This window comes from Anoplopoma fimbria, chromosome 2, assembly GCF_027596085.1.
Source record: "Anoplopoma fimbria isolate UVic2021 breed Golden Eagle Sablefish chromosome 2, Afim_UVic_2022, whole genome shotgun sequence".
Lineage (NCBI taxonomy): Eukaryota > Metazoa > Chordata > Actinopteri > Perciformes > Anoplopomatidae > Anoplopoma > Anoplopoma fimbria.
Genome location: NC_072450.1, coordinates 777,313 through 796,668, shown reverse-complemented (window position 1 = coordinate 796,668; position 19,356 = coordinate 777,313). Strand labels below are relative to the sequence as shown.

General features: G+C 41.8%; 1 protein-coding gene across 1 annotated transcript in view; it reads right to left on the bottom strand.

Annotated features, from left to right (window-relative positions):
• Positions 1-19,356, bottom strand: part of LOC129108004 (intermembrane lipid transfer protein VPS13C-like) — a 53,269-nt gene that overhangs the window by 31,377 nt on the left and 2,536 nt on the right. The window contains 30 exon segments of the mRNA XM_054619630.1: positions 133-236; positions 322-438; positions 523-673; positions 779-838; positions 1,183-1,262; positions 1,587-1,740; positions 1,836-1,936; positions 2,168-2,240; positions 2,737-2,869; positions 2,959-3,076; positions 3,158-3,284; positions 3,765-3,901; positions 4,330-4,444; positions 4,563-4,755; positions 4,927-5,069; positions 5,823-5,923; positions 6,190-6,337; positions 6,413-6,475; positions 6,834-7,008; positions 7,425-7,531; positions 8,011-8,138; positions 8,557-8,614; positions 9,590-9,670; positions 10,449-10,508; positions 11,024-11,083; positions 11,242-11,351; positions 13,318-13,419; positions 16,427-16,522; positions 17,252-17,294; positions 17,694-17,737. Coding sequence (XP_054475605.1) covers positions 133-236; positions 322-438; positions 523-673; positions 779-838; positions 1,183-1,262; positions 1,587-1,740; positions 1,836-1,936; positions 2,168-2,240; positions 2,737-2,869; positions 2,959-3,076; positions 3,158-3,284; positions 3,765-3,901; positions 4,330-4,444; positions 4,563-4,755; positions 4,927-5,069; positions 5,823-5,923; positions 6,190-6,337; positions 6,413-6,475; positions 6,834-7,008; positions 7,425-7,531; positions 8,011-8,138; positions 8,557-8,614; positions 9,590-9,670; positions 10,449-10,508; positions 11,024-11,083; positions 11,242-11,351; positions 13,318-13,419; positions 16,427-16,522; positions 17,252-17,294; positions 17,694-17,737 — 3,182 coding nt within the window.

The following is a 19,356-nucleotide window of genomic DNA, read 5'->3' as shown; positions in this document are numbered from 1 at the left end:
TAATAAAATCCATCAATGTGGCCGTACAGAGAAAAAATGAGAATAATAATAATAACTTAAATGGCTTTAATGTCTTACAGATCGATAATGAATACGGAAAAGCACGTGTGACATTAAACATGACCTCCTGACCTTTCTGTGGACGGTGGTCGGGTTGACGTCTGTGACCACGATGTCTCGGAGTCGAGCGAACACCTCCGTCTCCTTCGTCTGCACCAACACCGACGCATCGATTCCTGCAGTGGTCACATGACGACTCAGTGAGCGGCCTGTTTAAAGCTCACCTCAATCCTCCGGCTGTGCTGCGACAGGTTCTCATACCTTGGACTCTGATGTCAGCGATGCTGCGGCGGTCGTCACACACCTCCACGTGGAAACAACCCAGCATGGCGAACAGCTTGAAGCTGAACACGCCGCCATCTTTGGCTCCTTTAGACACTGCAGGGAGCAGAAAACGAGGAGTTCAGAGGGGTAGGAACACCATCAGACAGACACACCTGTGAGCAGACAGCATGCACTCACCTGTCCGGCCCGGTCCGGCCTTCTCCACCTGTTTCTTGACGTCTCGGTCTCTGGCGGCGGTGAGTTTTGACGGCACGGCGCTGCTCAGGTAGTTTATGGTTGAAAGCAGAGCTTTGGTGTGAAGCAGGAAGTCCAGAGAGGAGAACTCCACCTGAAACACCACCAGGTAAATAGCTGTGAGACACCTGAATGATGGTCACTAACCGACACACGTGTTTATTAAAAACGGTTGCTATGGAAACCTCCCTTAACCCACCTTCAGTGTTTGCTCAGTGTTGTTGAACAGAGTCTGGAAGCTGGGACCGCCGGGGTCGGCCTGGAGGATGAGAGACACAAACACCTTCACACCTGGAATCAGTGTTCTTAGTGTGTCTTTGTTCAGACATGACAGCAGCGTTTATGATGAAATGATCTCTTCTTCTTCTTCTTCATCCTCTTACTCTTTTCATATAATGTATACATACGCTATAAATCGTGATGGGAGTTCTGTAGCAGCAATTTAAATGTTTAATTAAAGTTTGATGTCTAAATGATGCTGAGTGACATCAGGTCATCTTTATTCTGTTTCTTAAACCCAGTTGTCCTCTGTAGTTTCACACGGATCCACTGAGGTCCAGTTTGGTGTCTCTGAACAGATCAGGTGAGTGAGTTTGTTCTCACCTTGATGAACTCCACCTTCAGCAGGTCTGAGCCCTGCTGCTCCGATGAGCTGATCAGGTGGAGAGGATGGTTCCTGCCATCTGAAGAAACACATCAAGAAACGCACGAGGTTTGAGACTCATTCTAGATAAAAAGATGATGATTAAAACAGAGACATACACATGATATTTGTCCTCATGTTAATGTATTTAATCTCATTTGAATTTGATCTAAGAGACACTCGAAAAAGGTTTTAAGTTATTGTAAAGATTGTTTTGAAGCACCTTAAAGTCAAATCTAGTTGAAAATGAGCTTACTAAGCAGGCCAGAGGATGACCAGTTCTTATCAGATTGACTATTTATACATTTTTGGGGAAGTTCATATCATTATGTAGAGATGTAGACATTAGTCATCTATACGTCACCTGGTACGTCACAGTAGTCAAGTGTGACTTTGCGCAGGTATGAAGAGACACTCAGGTCGAAGCTCCGCCTCTTCCCTTCAGCTCCCAGCTGAGAGACGCTTAAGGACAGGACGGTCTTCTCCTGGTCCACCTGCCGGGTCAGCTCCAACAGCACCTGAACACACCACACACACACACACTACTGTATCACATGGAGTCCATATAAAACCCACATGATGACCTGATCTGAGACCAGAGGAACAAACAGACCTCTTTGACTTCAAACTTGAAGTGAAGGTCAATGAGTTCCTCCAGAGCCGAGCGCTGGTGATCCTCATCTGTCGACTTCTCACTGGTGTCTTCTTCTGAATCTAAAACCCAGAAGCACAATAAATATGTTTAACAGCTTTAAAAGTAATAAACACGATTAGTTACCCTCAGTTAGTTAGATTTATTACTAAAATGGAGAAATACGAATGTGACTTTAGCAATAGAATGAAGATTCATGTGCTTTGTCTTAAAAGTTATGTATCAGTATCCGTTTTTATGATTCAAAAATGTAACAATGTTAAACAGTGAATCAGAGATCAGGCATCACTGACCTGTTTCCATGGTGTCCAGGAGGGCGGAGTGAAGGCGGAGTGCTCGCGGTCTGGCCTCCTCCAAGGACAGCACCTAATGCAGGAAACCCACCCAAATATGGTGATAGCTTCCCATTAGCTCCTCAACATAACCAACAGCTCCCAAACTCACCGCCATAACATCCGTCCGCATATCGAAGAGTCTTTACATTTCGCTTCGTCACATCCCTTCACATGTACAACAACCCACCAAACGTGTCTCATCACCTTAAACTGAGATCTCTCCATCGCTTTCCTCCTCACAACCCTGAACATACCCGTCATGTCCCAAACGTCTCCCCATCACTTCCCTCAACATGCCCAACAACGCTCCTTTCACTTCACTTAACTCCCAAATCAGTGCCCTTAAACTTCCTGTCACTACCCTAAAGTTTGCCCTAAATTTTCATGCAGTCAATCACACAAACTTCCCTCCAGAAAACATATAACTCATTCTAATCTTCTTCTTTGTCCACACCCAAACCTCTGAACATCATTGTGCTTTACTTTACCTCGTCACTACCTTAAGTCATGGACAGGCTGAACTGTACCTTCGCTGTGGGTGTGGAAGGGGGGGAGCCCATGTTGGGCAGCGGGATGCTGTCGACCAAATCCAGAACGTGGTGGATCTTCTGGTCTGAGATCTTAACGTGCAGCAGCGGCAGCTCCCCCGACACCTTGAACCTGGAGCACAAACCCCACAAAAGAATTAAAATAACATGCAGGTCAGTGAGCAGAGAGACTGGACAGAAGTCCACAGGTAAGAGTCGTACCTGGGCATCCTGGCGTCCTTCTCCACCATACACTTGGCCAGCTGGACAGTGAAGTCCAGTGGCTGGAGGATGTGCTGGACTGATGAGCCCTGCAGCCGAGCTGACTTCCAGGCCTCACCTGGAATTCATTTACAACATATTAAATAAAATGTTGAAGTAGGTGTGCAGCTGTATATCTGTGTGAGTACTAGTTTTGTACCTGATTTGCTGTAGAGCACCTGAACTCGTCGTAGCTCCACGTTGTATTTCTCATAGGCTCGATCCATGATTTCCTCCAGAGAGGAGAAGGAGGGCGAAGACGAGCCGCTCTGCTCAACACTGTTCAGCTTCAAACACAGACACACGTTCAACCAAACCTTACAACCTGAAGACAAACATCTGGGTATGCATGAGTTCAGACCAACATCTGGACAGTCAAAACATCTGACATTATCTTAAACAAGTCAACTATTTTCCTCGTGATAAATAAAGTTCTGTCTTAATTTAAATGTGTTGTTCAGCACAAAGAAAAAGAAGTATGTTAAAATTCCAGTTAAACCCTCAAAACTTTGATAAGACGTATTACGTAAAATCTAAAATAAAAGTAAGTTTAGGTAAAAAAACACACACACACATCTGAATAAAAAATGTGGGCGGTGGGACGCCGAAAATCTGCATACAAACCCGAACATTTGGCTAAAATCCCCCAATAAATTTGGTCCAAGGGTGGCACGACAGAACAAGAAGCGGTTCATCCTCTGGGCAGCAGAACAATTCAAAGCTACTAAAATTAAAAAACATGTTGAGGTTTTGAAATATGAACTGACCTGTAAACTTCCAAAGTCTACGATGATGAGGTCCGACGTGTTGCTGTAGAAACCAGCCTTTGGTATGAGCAGGTAGGACGGCTTCACGTCAATCCTCAGGTCAAGGACCTTCCTGGTCTCAATGATGTGAGACAAACCTGCAAAGATGACAATCCATCAGAGTCTGGCTGAAGACCAGAATCCATCAGAGCTCAGATCACATACAAAGAGCAAGCTGGAGAAATCCAAACCACTGGTTTCCAACAAACCAACCTCTTCTCCTTTCCGTGGCTTTGTTTACTTCTTTCTTTAGAGATAACAGGTTTCTAACACAGCTGATTAGAATAAACATATTTAAGATTTAGATTTACAGGTATTTCTTATTGGATAAGCAGTTTCAATACTGGATTCAGACTCTGTAGTTAGACTGTCAGACTGGACTTAAATATTAATCATAGTCAGTCTCAGCTGTAGTTCGGCTCAGTGGAGATCATGAGCACTTGAATCAAACATTGTGACCGTCAGTCCAATCATTTTTCAGATTTTCCTTCACTTAAAATCACATTAATGATTGAATCAAACCGACCTGTGGCTGTTTTCTCTTTGAACTCCTCCAGTTTGGAGAGCGTGGCTGAGGTCAGGACCTCCAGGTCCACACCTTTCCCGCTCTGAAAGAAGTCGGCGATACTGTTCACCGTCAGCTGGAGGACAAACAGAAGGAAAACCATTCACACATTGGAGCTGATGATTTGTTCCCACAAACAGACACAAGAAAACCAGACACGAGTGATCTGAGGTCAGACGGCGTTTGTCGTTTACCGCGTCGTAGATGATCTCGACGGGCTGAGAGCTGAGAGTGAGCAGCTGGTCGGCGGCGCTCTCCTCAGGGTTCAACTCGAACACGACGTTGAGCAGAGAGGAAGACGAGTCTCCCAACGAGGCGATGAGGGAAGGCACCTCCCCCTGCTGCTGTAAACCAGTAACGAACCAGTGCTCCAACGCCGCCTCCACCCTGCAGGAGGACAGATTCATGCCCAATGAATTATAATCAGAAACTATATTTATATAGCACCTTTAAAAACAGAAATTACAAAGTGCTTTGACAGACAAAGCAGCGAAAGCAAGGCAATAAAACAACCCAACACTCAACAGTGAGGTCCACTCAGCTGCAACATAAACTCACCTGAAGGCCTGAGCTCCAGGCCTCTGAGATATTTTGGTGCTGAGGTCGATCATCTGGATTTTGAGGATTTCTGGAACATCTGGCTGCTCTCTGACCGTCACTGAGGTCCTGAACAGCTGGAAACTGACGACCACTGCAATATACTGAACACACACACAAGTTCAACCGGGCTCAACACCAAGTCCTGGTTCTACTGAAACCACGAATCCACTTAGTCCTGCTGGTGTCCAAATAAACTGAAGGACAGAAAAATCACCATATTGATGATTTATCTACATCAGTACAGGAGCTAAACATTTGTCCTGGTGGTGGCACTGGAGGAAACATGGTGGAGTCGTTCAAATCTGAGGGGTTCCTCCTCTGAGGAGCAGGAAGGAGATCAGGTCATTTCATGGAAAACTGTAGATTAGATTCTAATACTTTTTGTGTCAAAGTGTACAGTTTGTCCTGTAGCTGCCAGAGTTGATCCTGTGGAGACGTTCATGTGTAGGAAACGCCTCTATTTTATCAAGATCTATTTTATCAACGCCGCTTTTTACACCACTCTACATGTGGACTTTAAAATGCTGCTTTTTTATCTCCGTATAACAGCTTTTTAAACTGCGTTTTTGTCTCAGGAAAATCAATATACGAGACTCAAAGACTCAATCATCAGTGAAGTGTCCACCTCTTGCAGTGACACAAATATCAATATGTACACTGCAATGATTAAAAGGCAGGCGAGGTCATTATATTATCAGGCATTACTATTAAATCACTCTGAATACTGTGCAGTTCACAAAGACTTCACAGATCACATCCTAACAATGCAAAGGGTCTCACGCCGTGAAAAGCATCGTTTTTAAAACTACATTGTGTGAAAACAGAGGCGTTGAATATCTCTGAGCCTTCCGTACATGTTTGGGTAGAGTCAGGTTGTGGGAGCTGCCGCTGTAGCCGATGGCGGTGTAGAGTTTCTCTTTCTCCTCAGCCGTCATGAGGTCGTCCAACCCAGAGCCTGAACACCAGAGGAGACAGACTTGAACTTTAGTCTAGTCTTTTCATGTTACATTATCGGACAGCCAGAGATAAAAAAAAATTGAAGTTTATAGAGTTTAAAGAAGTACAGCTGAAAGGATAATAAAACTAATCATTAGTTAACATTTCAAAATGAGATCCAGCTCAACCCACTACAACAGTAAAATCTAACTTTACATTAATGCATGAATATAGAATATGTTGACATAGTTAAACTGGTGAATCCTGTTGGTTGTTTTCACTCACTCTCCACCTCCTTGTTCTCCTCTGGCTCCTTCTCCTCCTTCTTGTTCTTTCTACCAAATAAACTGCTGAGGAATCCTCCTCCTCCTCCTCCCGACTTCTGCCCCCCCGCCGCCTTCTTCCCCACCACCTTCTGTCCCGACCTGATCACCTGGAAGAGGAAGAGGGCCATGTTGGGTTAAAATGGTCCATAACTAAACTGGACTCTGTCTGAGATCTTGTTTACCTCCATGTGAGCCTGCTGCCGGATTAAAGTGATGTTGAAGACGTCCAGAACTTTCTCCAGATCCTGGTGAGACAAACAAACTCCAGTCATCTCCAAGACTTTACAAGCTGAGCTTCAGATCTGAGGTCAGTGTTTGTATCTGATGTGTTTCATGTTAAATATTCAGAAAGAGGGCTGGAGCTTCTGATTATTTATATATTATAAGATAAGATAAGAGAGATAAGATAATCCTTTATTAGTCCCGCAGCGGGGAAATTTGCATATATAATATACTGAAGTTATGAAGTCATGTGAGCTGTTTTTGATGTGGACTGAGGACTCTGAAGGTCCTTTACATAGGAACACATTGTTTGTGTTGGGTGCTGTCGGGTATTTGTGCTGTTTAAACCAGGTGTTGTGTTCGTGGTGCGTTCAGGGGCACCTGGATGTGTCGCTCCGTGTCCTGGCTCGGCTTGTTCTGGCTCAGCAGTTTGGCCTTGTAGGCGGTCTTGTAGGCTTTCAGGTTCTCTCGGTGCTTTCTGATGCTGGACCAGGACCACATGTGACGGAGGCGTCTGATGTGGACCTCCACGATGCTGTTGAAGCCGTATCTCCACCTGGAAGAGGCACGGAAAACAAACACACCTCAAAAACTGTCAGAGGTCAAATACATATTTAAGAGATGTTTTTATCTGAAACAGCTGAAAGATATTTTTATTTAACATCCTGATCTCGTTTCCTGATCTCTTTACATTTCAATGACCCCATGACCTTTCTTCAAGTCCCGATCAGACACCACCTGTAGGTTCAGGTGCTCACACTCATTTGGGTTTTTTATTCTGAAACATGGGGTCTGGATCCAAATGAGTGTGTGTTAACTAACTTTTTGGTTCAATACTTGAATATTTAATAATGTAATGAGTTATTCCGCCTGTAGGGGGCACTGACATGATGTCAAAGTCAAAACTCAGATATATTTGTTTCTCTTTCTCATTCGTTTCCTCTCTGACATGAAGACGTGTGCTGAACTCACCAGAGTTTGGCATTGTGGTGGACGGGGGCGTCCGGCCTGAACTTCCTGTAGGGGGCGTTCTTCACCATGTAGTCGATGGACTCCAGCTGCTCCACCATGGTCAGGTACTGTAGAGGACCACAACACATCAACACACCAGCCTCGTCTCACTTGTCTCACCCATCTCACCTGTCTGTCTCTCTTTGACTAGTCAAGATGGCTCCGCTGGTGGCAGCATCGGTCTGGATCTCCAGTACTTCTTCTGGTTTTGTTTGTGAAGTAACTTGTCAAACTTTACTACGACTTTACATTGAACCAGAAAGCTTTACTGAGCTTTGAGTTGGAGAATAAGCAGCAGTTCTCTGAAGGGTCACCAGGAGACAGAGACAGGAGAGGCTACAGAAGAGTTTCTTCCTGCAGGACATGAAACACTGTCAACCACCCTCTGACAGTAAAACATCCACTGCTGCTGTTAGATATTACTATCTAACAGTTTATATGTACATACGCATATCATATGTCACCGTCTCAATAACTCCTACACTATCTGTCCAGCTTTCCTTTCCTTGTCCCTAGCTGTTATTTATATGTCTGTCTAACATGTTACCTGTGGTTTGGTCATCTCTATGGCGATGTTCTGGACCTCCAGGTGAAGGTTTGCTTTTGGAGTTTTCAGTTCCAGCTCAGCGGTCGGGTTGATGCACATTTTAGCCGAAGCGAAGATCGGCTTGAAAACTACAGACAAACAAAGCGACCAATCCAGTGAGAGGGAGATAAAACACCCAGCTGATAATCAAAATATTATTTGAAGTATTTTTGAAGTCTAATATTCATCTGAAGAATCAAACACCGTCGCTCCTGGTCAGTAAAAGATGTACTAATATGTAGCATCTTTTATTTCACCAACGTCTTGTTATCTGGTGTTACCGTCCTTATTTAGAAAAAAACATCTGAGACAAACCATGAAATCATGCAGGCTGATATAAGTAATAGGTTACATCATAATATATTATAATATTCTGATGTGAGTCAGTAGATCAGGATTAATGTCCAGAGTCAAACATCTAAGTCTTCCTCCAGATGTTCACTGAAGAAATGTCTCTTTGTTCTGAGCTGTTAATGTTATCAAATAATAATAAAGTGATGAACTCACTGTACTGATAGTGAGGAAGCTCCTGATCTTTACTGCTGATTCCACACTTCAACTTATCCTGGAAGAAGAAGAAGAAGAGGAGGAGGAGGAGGAGGAGGAGGAGGAGGAGGAGGAGGAGGAGGAGGAGGATTAGTTGCAGTAGAGAGTTTAAAAGAAACAGTTATTACAAATAAAAATTATAATCAATTATCAAATTATTATTCTTATGATCACATATTTATGTATATGACAGCTACCATGAATCATACGCTATCAAATGTGCAATCCGATTCCCTTCTCCTGCAACACGTTACCCGTCCATCATAGAGTTTATATGCAGCAGTGATGTCTTTCCCCAGCAATGTGTGAAACCCAAAGTGTTTCTACACTTTAGTACACAATTGGTTGGTCTTGATTGGTTTTGGTTGGTCAGTTTTGGTCGCTTGCTTGGTTGGTTGGTCTTGGTTGGTTGGTCTTGGTTTGTTAGTTAGTAAGTCTTGGTTTGTTAGTTTAAGTCTTGGTTTGTTAGTTAGTAAGTCTTGGTTGGTCTTGGTGGGTCAGTTTTTGTTGCTTGGTTGGTTGGTTGGTTGGTTTGTATTGGTTGGTTGGTCTTGGTTGGTTGGTTGGTTAGTCTTGGTCGGTCGGTTTTGGTCGCTTGGTTAGTTGGTTGGTTGGTTGGCGGCTGTGGCACATGAGGTAGAGCGCTTGTCCCATAACCACAAGGTTGGTGGTTCAAACCCCTCTACCGGCAACATGCCGAGGTGTCCTTGAGCAAGACACCTAACCCCAAGTTGCTCCCCGGGCGCTTCATTGCAGCCCACTGCTCCTCCGGGATGGTTAAATGCAGAGAAATAATTTCCCCATTGTGGGCTAATAAAGGCTTAATTATTATTATTATTATTATTATTATTATTTGGTTGGTTGGTTGGTTGGTTAGTCTTGGTCGGTCGGTTTTGGTCGCTTGGTTAGTTGGTTGGTTGTTGGTTGGTTGGTTGGTTGGTGGTAACTGATGACATTATTTTTGTCCAAAACAAGATAAACAGCATTGACTCACCACGATGTCTTCCCACGATCCTTTGTAAAAGATCGGACTGTTGACGTTCCAGTAGGCGCAGAGACAGTCCAGACGTCCGAGCTGTCACAAACAAACACATAAAAACGTCAAAAACAATAGTCACGTAGGCCAATGGTGTCTAAATCGCTCCATCAAACTGCCTAACCAATCACATTACAGAACACAGTGACACAAACATTCTACTTCAGTTCATTTTAAGTGCAATCACCCAAAGACAAGTTATAAAAAATGACATCAAGCAGAGTACTAAACAAACCGGTAAATTATGTTGATTTAAAAACAGGACTGAGGTACGGAAATATAAAATCTCCTGTTTTAAAACTAACACGATACTTAATTTAATGATTACTGAACACGTAAACTTGAATCATACACTTCTAAATACTTTTAATTGTGTAAACATCTAGATTAATAGAGCAATGTGTTTGGATGGACCAACATCCAGTCTCTAGTTCTACTGTTGGGAGGAATCCTTGACCGTTACAGGAAGACACATTTGTGTGTCGTTCACATAAACAGTGATGATTTATGATGTTGTAAAAATGATAAGCAGGGGACCCAGTACTGATCCCTGTGGAACACCAGACCAGGGAGATAAAGTAATAATTGATTGATTAATTGGTAGACAGGACGAGATTACCTGCACGGTCAATAGTCTTCATCTCTACTGACCATGTTTTGAAAAACATCACTTTCATATTTTACAGAAAGCAGGTTTCTCTAAAGCCCCTACCCATAACTGCAAAAATCAAGTTTGTGATTTTAATGACAAGTTAATTTACTGCAGAAAAACGACGTTTAACAGACAGAGTTTCAGAGTGAGCAGAGCGTCCTTCACCTTATAGATGATCTTTGCTGCTTCGTTCAGGATACACGACTTCCAGTTTTCATCAGTAGTCTGAAAAGAAAGAAAGAAAAAATAAACAGAGGGTTAATCACACCTGTCACAGGTGCGTGGGCCTGTTGTAGAGCCAGACAGCTGCTGTCTGATCTTTGTTGGTCAGTCATAACCACAGACTGTATAGAAGAAGTAGACGTAGTCATCGTGACTCCACTCAACGGTTTGTGGACTGATCATCATCTTGGCTATCTTGCAACTGTAAAATAGCATCCCCTGCTTTATGGTCTGTTTGACTCTAAATGGAGCATCATTTACTAAATGAACATCATGCTGTATTGAAGAAGACTTGAAACTAGAGATTGAGACCATAAACTCATGTTTACAATGTTTACTGAGGGAATAAATCAAGAGAGAAGTAGAGTCATTTTCTCATAGACTTCTATACAACCAGAGGAGTCGCCCCCTGGTGGACACTAGAGAGAATGCAAGTTATGACATTTTGATTTCAATGGCTCACTATAGCTCTAATATTTATGAATGAAAATGATGATGAATGAAGTAGGATTGTTTACCTGCAGGCTGAGCTCTGACAGAGTGACTCCCATAGACAGGGGGCGCTGTGGGTCCGACAGCTGAAACAAACAGTCATATGACACAGGTTATATCTGCCCACCTGTCCGTCAGGACAATGACGTCACACTGACATTTGATTGACTGTCACACCAGGACAAAAAAATTGAGAACCTGAACCTGAACCTAGATCAGAATCAGAACCTGGACCGGTACTCACGTCGTCCTCGTAGCGCAGGTGGATGCTGCTGATCTTCACCTGCAGGTTTTTGATCACCTGAGTCGCCAGTTTCTCCGCAAAAGTGTCCTTCTTTTCATCCTGAGGTTTTTCTGAAATAAAAACAAGACCATGAAGAGAGACGAGTCCTGAGACCTGAGACCAGGACGTCTGCCAGCTGATCAGACCTGGACCTGAACATCTGAACATGTGGATGTGGGATTTAGTTTAATTCTTTGAATAAGAGCAATATGATTTACTTATTATTATCTGAATGATCAGATATTAATAAGTAAATACTATACTACTATGGATACTATAAATCCTGCATCAGGTTCAGTCTGAACAATGATTTAAACCTCAGATTTGCTCCTCCAGCAGCTGAAACAGTGAAAATGAGAAAACCTCACCTGCTTTCTTCTCGTGTCGTTTCAGCTTCTTTAAGCCTTTTCTAGGCTTTTTATGCTTTTTACATCCTTTTTCAACTTTTGGCAGCGTTAACGAGAGAGAAAGCAGTTAGTGACAGAAAAGCCCCGAAAAGAAAAGACAGGAAGCAGGAAGCAGAGACAAATGTTACATCAACCTGAAGGGGAGAGGAGAGCAGCCAATCACAGAGCAGAGCTAAAACTGAAGCTGTTAACTGCTGACTCAACATGTGTTCCTCAAGACAGTTAGCTAGTTAAAGGACAAACAAGTCCTTAAAGTGCAGGTTTAAAGAAAAACCCTTTTCTGCCAGTATAAAGCCTTCTTCTCCGTCACGGCTGGTGATAGCAAAGTGCTTTTCCTGAGACCAGAATGTTTTGATGAAGAATGAAGTTGTTACATTTTACTGGGTTAGCGGCTGGCTAGTTAGCTAGCAACCTTACTAATTCCAGCATGCCTCCTTGCTCATGTGACAGAAACATCTCCAGCAGCATGTCTGCGGCCTCTCTGCTGCTGGAGACTCATGCACCGGGGAGAGGAACAACTAACTACACAACCAGCTGGCCGTCCTCTCCGGAGCTCAGATCTACTCCCCACAGTGTGGAGAGAACTGTGCTTTTCTTCAGGCATTATTTAAAAAGACTAACATGTTATAACATATTAACTATTGTGCCTCCACCTACGCTCCGCCCACAGAATACACCTGATGCTTACAAGACAAAGTGGTCTATAAAGACACGATACACGTCATCCTGTGTGTTACTGTGTGTGTGTTACTGTGTGTGTTACTGTGTGTGTGTGTTGTGTGTGTGTGTGTGTGTGTGTGTGTTACAGTGTGTGTTACAGTGTGTGTTAGTGTGTGTGTGTTACAGTGTGTGTTACTGTGTGTTACAGTGTGTGTGTGTGTGTGTGTGTGTGTTACAGTGTGTGTTAGTGTGTGTGTGTTACAGTGTGTGTGTTACAGTGTGTGTGTGTGTGTGTGTGTGTGTGTGTGTGTGTTGTGTGTGTGTGTGTGTGTGTGTGTGTGTGTGTGTGTGTGTGTTACAGTGTGTGTGTGTGTGTGTGTGTGTGTTACCATTGGGAGGCTCCTTGTAAACAACACTCTCCAGGCTGAACAGCATATCTCCAGATTGAGACGCTGACAGCAAACGCAGCATGAACAGTTCAGAAAACATGTTAATACATTCATTAATTCATATTAATTAATTAATTAATTCATTCATTCATTCATTCATCCGTCTCCTTGGTGCTGCATGAACAGTCTTTGGAACTGGTCACATTGGACATTACTTTTATGTACTTGATTCTCTGTAACAAATAAGTCCAAACTTCTCATTTTCAACATCGTTATTTATATTAAACATTTTACTCGTCACTCTAAATAAAAAACGAAACCCGCCTCTGAAACAAATCCAGTCTGTGGCCAGGGCATAGTGAGAGAACGGAAACGTTGTGAGACGCGTTTCCCTGCAGCCAGCTTTGCGTCGCACATTAAAAATGATTGCAGCGAGTGTTAAGTTGAAATGCACGAGAGAGAAAATCCCCAGAAATCTTCAAATCAGCAGCAAAGAACAGAGAGGAGGCAGAAGAACACGAGCCAGGTGAGTCCTCAGGTGTTACTGGCTCAGTCAGAGGTCAGAGGTCAGCCTGTCTCACCTCTGCGTGCAGCCATCTGCAGCGCCTCCTCGATGCGTTGCAGCTCCCTCTGCTTGGCCTCCTGCTGGTAGCGCTCCTCCTTCGCTGCATCGTACTTGATCGCTACGAAAAAATACAAATAAAAGATCTTCTGTTAAAACTGATTTCTATAATCCACCAACCTCGCAGAATGGGAAGAACAGGAAAAACAGGAAGTCAACTGGGAGACCCTGCGACCCTCCTCTAGCTGCAGACTGAGGTCTGTTCTAATAAAAAATTAAAAGGATCAGAGTGTCTTTACTTTACTGTAAAACCAAAAAACACATAGCCGGAAATGAAAAGCATCTCGTGTCTGGATGGATGAGAAACCACTGTCCCGAAACAGAATCTGTTCATTAGCACCAGAACGTGTCAGAACTGCAGAGACACGACCAGAGTCCGGCTCAGCAGAGGTGGACAGAGTCACGGTTTAACTGAAGTCCAGAGTCGAGGTCAGCCAGGGCCACGACTTCAACTTTGTGTTTCAAGTCCTAAACGAGTGACTTGGTTCAATGAACAAGTGATATGTGCCATTTTAAACTGTTTCAAATAGAGTAACAGTGTAGTTCATTTACAGGAATAAAGCACAATTAAACTAGTTTTACATTTCTGAGCTATTATGTTGTTTTTTATTTTTGAGTCTTTGCAGCTGAGGTAAAGTCTGTCGTTTGTCTGCAGCTGTGTGTTGATGAACACACCTTAGCCTATATGATTCTTAGCTCACGTATAACCGTTTTAACCTTTGACCTCGGGCTGAATCAACTCATGTAACTCCAGAGTCCACTCCTCTGCTGCCGAGCACCCTGATACTGAACCTTTGAGGTGTTACAGTAAGTAATCACTTTTATTTTTTGATTCCAGTTCTGTCTTAAACGTTGTCAGCAAGCCTCCACCCCTCTACTGTTTGGCATGTTTGATTAAGTGTTTTCTAAATCAAGATACTAGACACCAGTAAATCCTCCCAAAACCTCAAAGAACTTCCCAGAATCAGATTGTAAGCGTCCATGATTAGAAACCAGCTACATCTACATGAAATCATCACGGCTCTGAAATAAAAAGCTTCTACAGCATGAGAGGTAGATGAGAGTGAAACACAGGGCTGCACGATGAAGGTTTACTAATTCATCAAGTTTCTAACATGTAAAAGGTCTTGGTCAAAATCTTAAAGTGCAACCAGTCAGCATCGGATTGACTGTAGCTCCTTCACAGTAAAAGCTCTCCCGCTGCAGGAATATGAAAGCAAACACTGCTTTATTGTGAAGGAGATCTGTACATTTTTCATCAAATCACAACAGAGAATATATTATTATTATAAGTTTATCATTGTTATTATGATGTGGACGTCGTGCAGCCCTGACAGGAAGCACAGAGACCGGATGGGACCTGAACCACCACCTCTGAACCTCTTCGTCTTACCGTTATATGGACACGATTTCAGCTGAGATCCAGCTGGAACACACACACAACTACTGAGAACACACATCATGACTAATACTCTACATGTCAGGCAGTTATGTACAAGCTCCACCTCCAGACAAGACCAGCCAATCAGCCGGCTCCACTCACCAGGTACTGGAATAATTCTCACTGTAGACATAGTGAATATTTATAAAACTAGAGATATAATCATAAACATTTAGCTGTGCATTAGGAGTGGAATTAGTGAAATCAGGGGAAACAGGTCATGATGGGGGCCCCGAGTCAGAACTGGTCCCAGCTGAGGGGCCAGACTTAAGTCGTCCTTATACGATCCGCAAGGACGGTTGCAAGACCATGAGCTGACGTGGAATCCAGACAGGAAACGTTTGGATCCTTTATACTCCTCGGGTTCTTCTTTCCTCGTGGCAAACCAACATCTGGTCAGTTAGAAAATGTTGGATGTGCTTGGACCACAGATATTAAGAAGTGGACGTAGTCATAGTGACTGATGTTTTGAAGCCTCGAGTTGTGCAATTTTGCCGTTGCCATCTTGGACTTTGGCCATCTCCATGTTGTTGATTTATCAACCAGTGAACAGGAAGTGACCATATATGGAGTGAGGAGGAGTGACGTAGAGACGCCGTATACGTCTCTGGTGTGGACCTGTCAATCAGTGTGTAGCCCCGCCCTAAAGCATCCCCTGCTTTATGGTCTGTTTGACTCTAAATGGAGCATCATTTACTAAATGAACATCATGCTGTATTGAAGAAGACTTGAAACTAGAGATTGAGACCATAAACTCATGTTTACAATGTTTACTGAGGGAATAAATCAAGAGAGAAGTAGAGTCATTTTCTCATAGACTTCTATACAACCAGAGGAGTCGCCCCCTGGTGGACAGCAGAGAGAATGCAGCTTTAAGACACTTTCGCATTTAGCTTCACTCTGCAGAACCGATAGTTGCTGACTGGCATGGACATGTGGCAGCCTTCAGCGTGGAAGTCCTTCTTAGGGTCTGATGGTGTGACATCAATCGTAATCCTCGTGGATTCAGCAAGCACAAATCATACTTAGGAGTTATTACAAAACTCTTATAGTTGGACATGAGGGTTGGAGAGGTAGCCTATCGGGGCAGTGGGAGGCGTTACGTAGAGCGGTTAAAGGGACATGGATCTTCATCTCTCTGGTTTCGAAGGAGCTGGAGCTGGTCTGGGAGGTGGAGGGGTTCCAACAAGTTAAAGTCCGGCTCACTTCTACTCACAGCACAAGCTCTGGAAGCAAACTGCTATACAAGGTCTTTATATGGAGTTGGTTCTTTTTTTACTAGGAGGAAATGTCTTCCTGTACAGCAGTTCCAAGCCTCCTCAGAGTCCCTGGATGAGGTCCTGCGGGGTGGAAGGTCTCCAGCAGATCTAGTAGGACCAAATCTCAAATAGACCTATAGGACCTAGAACAGCCTGGGAAAACTTCTGGATCTTGCAGGAGGAACCGAAGGATGTGTCTAGTGTCCAGATCCTCCTGATCAATTATTTGTGTGATATTAAAATAAATGGAAACAGAAGTGTGGGTTCATGTTGAAACATTTCCTATAAGGTCACCTGACAGATATGTAATAATATCAGTAAAGCCTTTAACATGACGGACATGCATGAAGGTTCAAACCGTCACTTACTGGCTCCAGGAACAACCAGCAGGTAGAGGCCGTCCAACGTGGCGACCACAGCATCGTTGTAAAGATTCTTCCAGGGAATCTTCAACGTCAGCTTCCCTAAAAAACAAAAGAAAGACAAACATGAAGTCTGTGAGAGGCGGGTTTATCAGGTTACATTGTTCGGTCACTCATAGTTGTTGGACCGGTTGTTGGTTTGGATCCATTTGGACATGAAGCTCTGTCTTGTCCAGAGATCCCTGTCCTCTGGTTCCCATGTGAAGGGTTGTTATTAACATTCTTTATTTCATTATTAATGTTCTTTTAAAGAAGTTTAGTAACAAAAAAACAAAAGGGAAATATAGATTCAAGGCATTTATTTGGTGATGTAGTATTTAGGATCAGTCCTCAACATCTCAATATCACTTGTTGAAGGTTTTATTTATCACCATTACTGGGATTGCTCATAGAAACAAACAATAACTAATCAAAAAATGTAAGTCATACATTATATCACATTATAATATAATATATTATTGTCAATTACTATATTACACAACATTATATTATATCACATTATTATACAATATAATATTGTAAATTATTAAATGACACAAAACAACATTATATCATATTTGTATATTATAATGTATATCACATTAATATATAATATATTATACCAAACTATTATATTATAATTATCACATATATCACATTATAATATTATAAATAATGCTTAATGATTACATTATACCAACTTGTTATATTATACATTATATCACATTATCATAATATATTGCAAAGCACATTACTATATTTTATATTATATCACATTGTTTCAGAACTCACCGATCTGTCCGGCCTTCACTTTGAATGGAACATCGAACTCACTCTGAAACACAAAGACACCAGTTATTATCGTTATTATTAATATTAAAAATATTATTATTATTACTACAGATAAAAGAATGAGTCAGTTGACAATAAGCTGATTAACAGAATATGAATCAATGAATCCACTGTGTTGATTATTTTATATAAACTTCCTCTTGTCTGCTTCATAAGTCAAAACAAAACAAAACATTTAAAGACGTCACCTTCAACTCTGAGATGTTCAGACTTTTGATAAAATGTATGAACTGAACAATTCATCTGTAAATCTAAAATAAAATCTCTTCTCTAACATTATGTTTACTCTCTAACAAAGACGGTATGTGTCTTTTTATAACTGAGCATGACGTATTAATGTGCATGATGACATCAGAGGGTGGAGGCGGGGCCTTGAACTCACCAAAGCGTTCTCCTTCACTTTCAGGTTCTCTAGAACAACATTTCCTGCAGAGACACAGCAGAGAAACACAGCTGAATCTTTATCGTTCATTTTTAATATTTATGAATATATCATCATTTAGTGTGACAGTGTCAGCTGATCAATAACAAGATAACAACGTACAAACCAGACTCAGAGCTTCATTCACAGCAAGTATAATAAAGTATTATAAGTCAATCATTAAAATATGCTTTTTTAAATCTTTTTAAGCATTCTAATATTAATTAAATTAAATGTATTTATGATATTAATCAAAATTATTGGAGCTGCAACATACACTAAATAACACAAACACTAATCCTCATACACAGAAGTCAATGAGTGAAAACAACCGATAAAAGAACAGCATTCAGTGGAGACTGGAGAGGAAACCAGATTGTAGAATTAAACGTGAGAGGAGTTATGTATACGTATGTATAAGACTTATATATAATACATATAAATAATACGTGTAACTATTGCAGGAAGGACTATGTGAGTGTCTAAATGGATAGACTGATAGAATCACATCTCCATCCAGCTGATCTGACTGTTATTCCATTTGTGCATTCTGTTAAATGAATGCGTTTATTAAATGTATCCTAATAGAATAGAAAATACTTTATTCATCCCATTTAGAAAAATATGGCGTGTATGACAATATTTTGTTTAGCCTTTTTTCTTTGATCTGGAGGCCCAGCGGTGTGGAACGGACTAATAAAAAAATATATATATATAAACATAATTCAAAGTGGTAAGAAAGTTTCCTTCCATAACTTATCATCACCAGAGGAAACATAAACTTAACCGGAGCAAAGTGTAACAACTCAAGAGGCTGACACACATTTAATATATATATAGATACATAGATATTATATATGTTATGAATATATGATGTGGTTCTATAAATGTAATTAATGGTGCTGTTAGATTGCTGCTGTGTTTTCCATGCAGGAGACCAAACAGCTGTTTTTTGCTTTTAACCTCTGTACAATTGTTGTTTTTGAAAGACTAAACACCAATAAATATGGATTAAAGCAGAATCATTTCTATTTCTAAAATCTATCTTTTCCGAGCCGATTGAGAAACAATCCAACACTTAAAACATTATAAAAATAAAAATATCAGCATGGCATAATCTTTATCAGAATCCTGAATTTGAACTTTCTAGATGATTATAACTTCTTCATATTTGTGACGTTCTTTTATACGAGTCCATCTCTTGTCTCCAGGTGTTCAGCATCAGTTACCATGGTGATCTACCAGGTAAGAAGTGAACCTGCATCCTGGGGCTGAAAACCAGAGTTAACCCTAAAGTTACCTGGCTAACCACAAATCCTGCTTCCTGGTACGGGACTCTGGTCTGAACACCTTCAGGGCGTTCACAGAGCTGCCAGCTGATTGGTGGAGCCTGTTTGTGGAGTCTCATGTCTCCGGGTGTGTTTGCTTCATGTGAACAGGTATGAGGAAGCGCCACGCTCTGATTGTTACAAACACCACATGAAACAATGCTGACATGTTCTTTAAACAAAGACTCATACTTTAATCAAATGTCAACTCTTCTCTGCTTTCGGTTTCTAAAGTGTGTTATTATAGATATATTTTATTCTCAGACAGAAAGTAAACTAAATGATTTAATTAAATT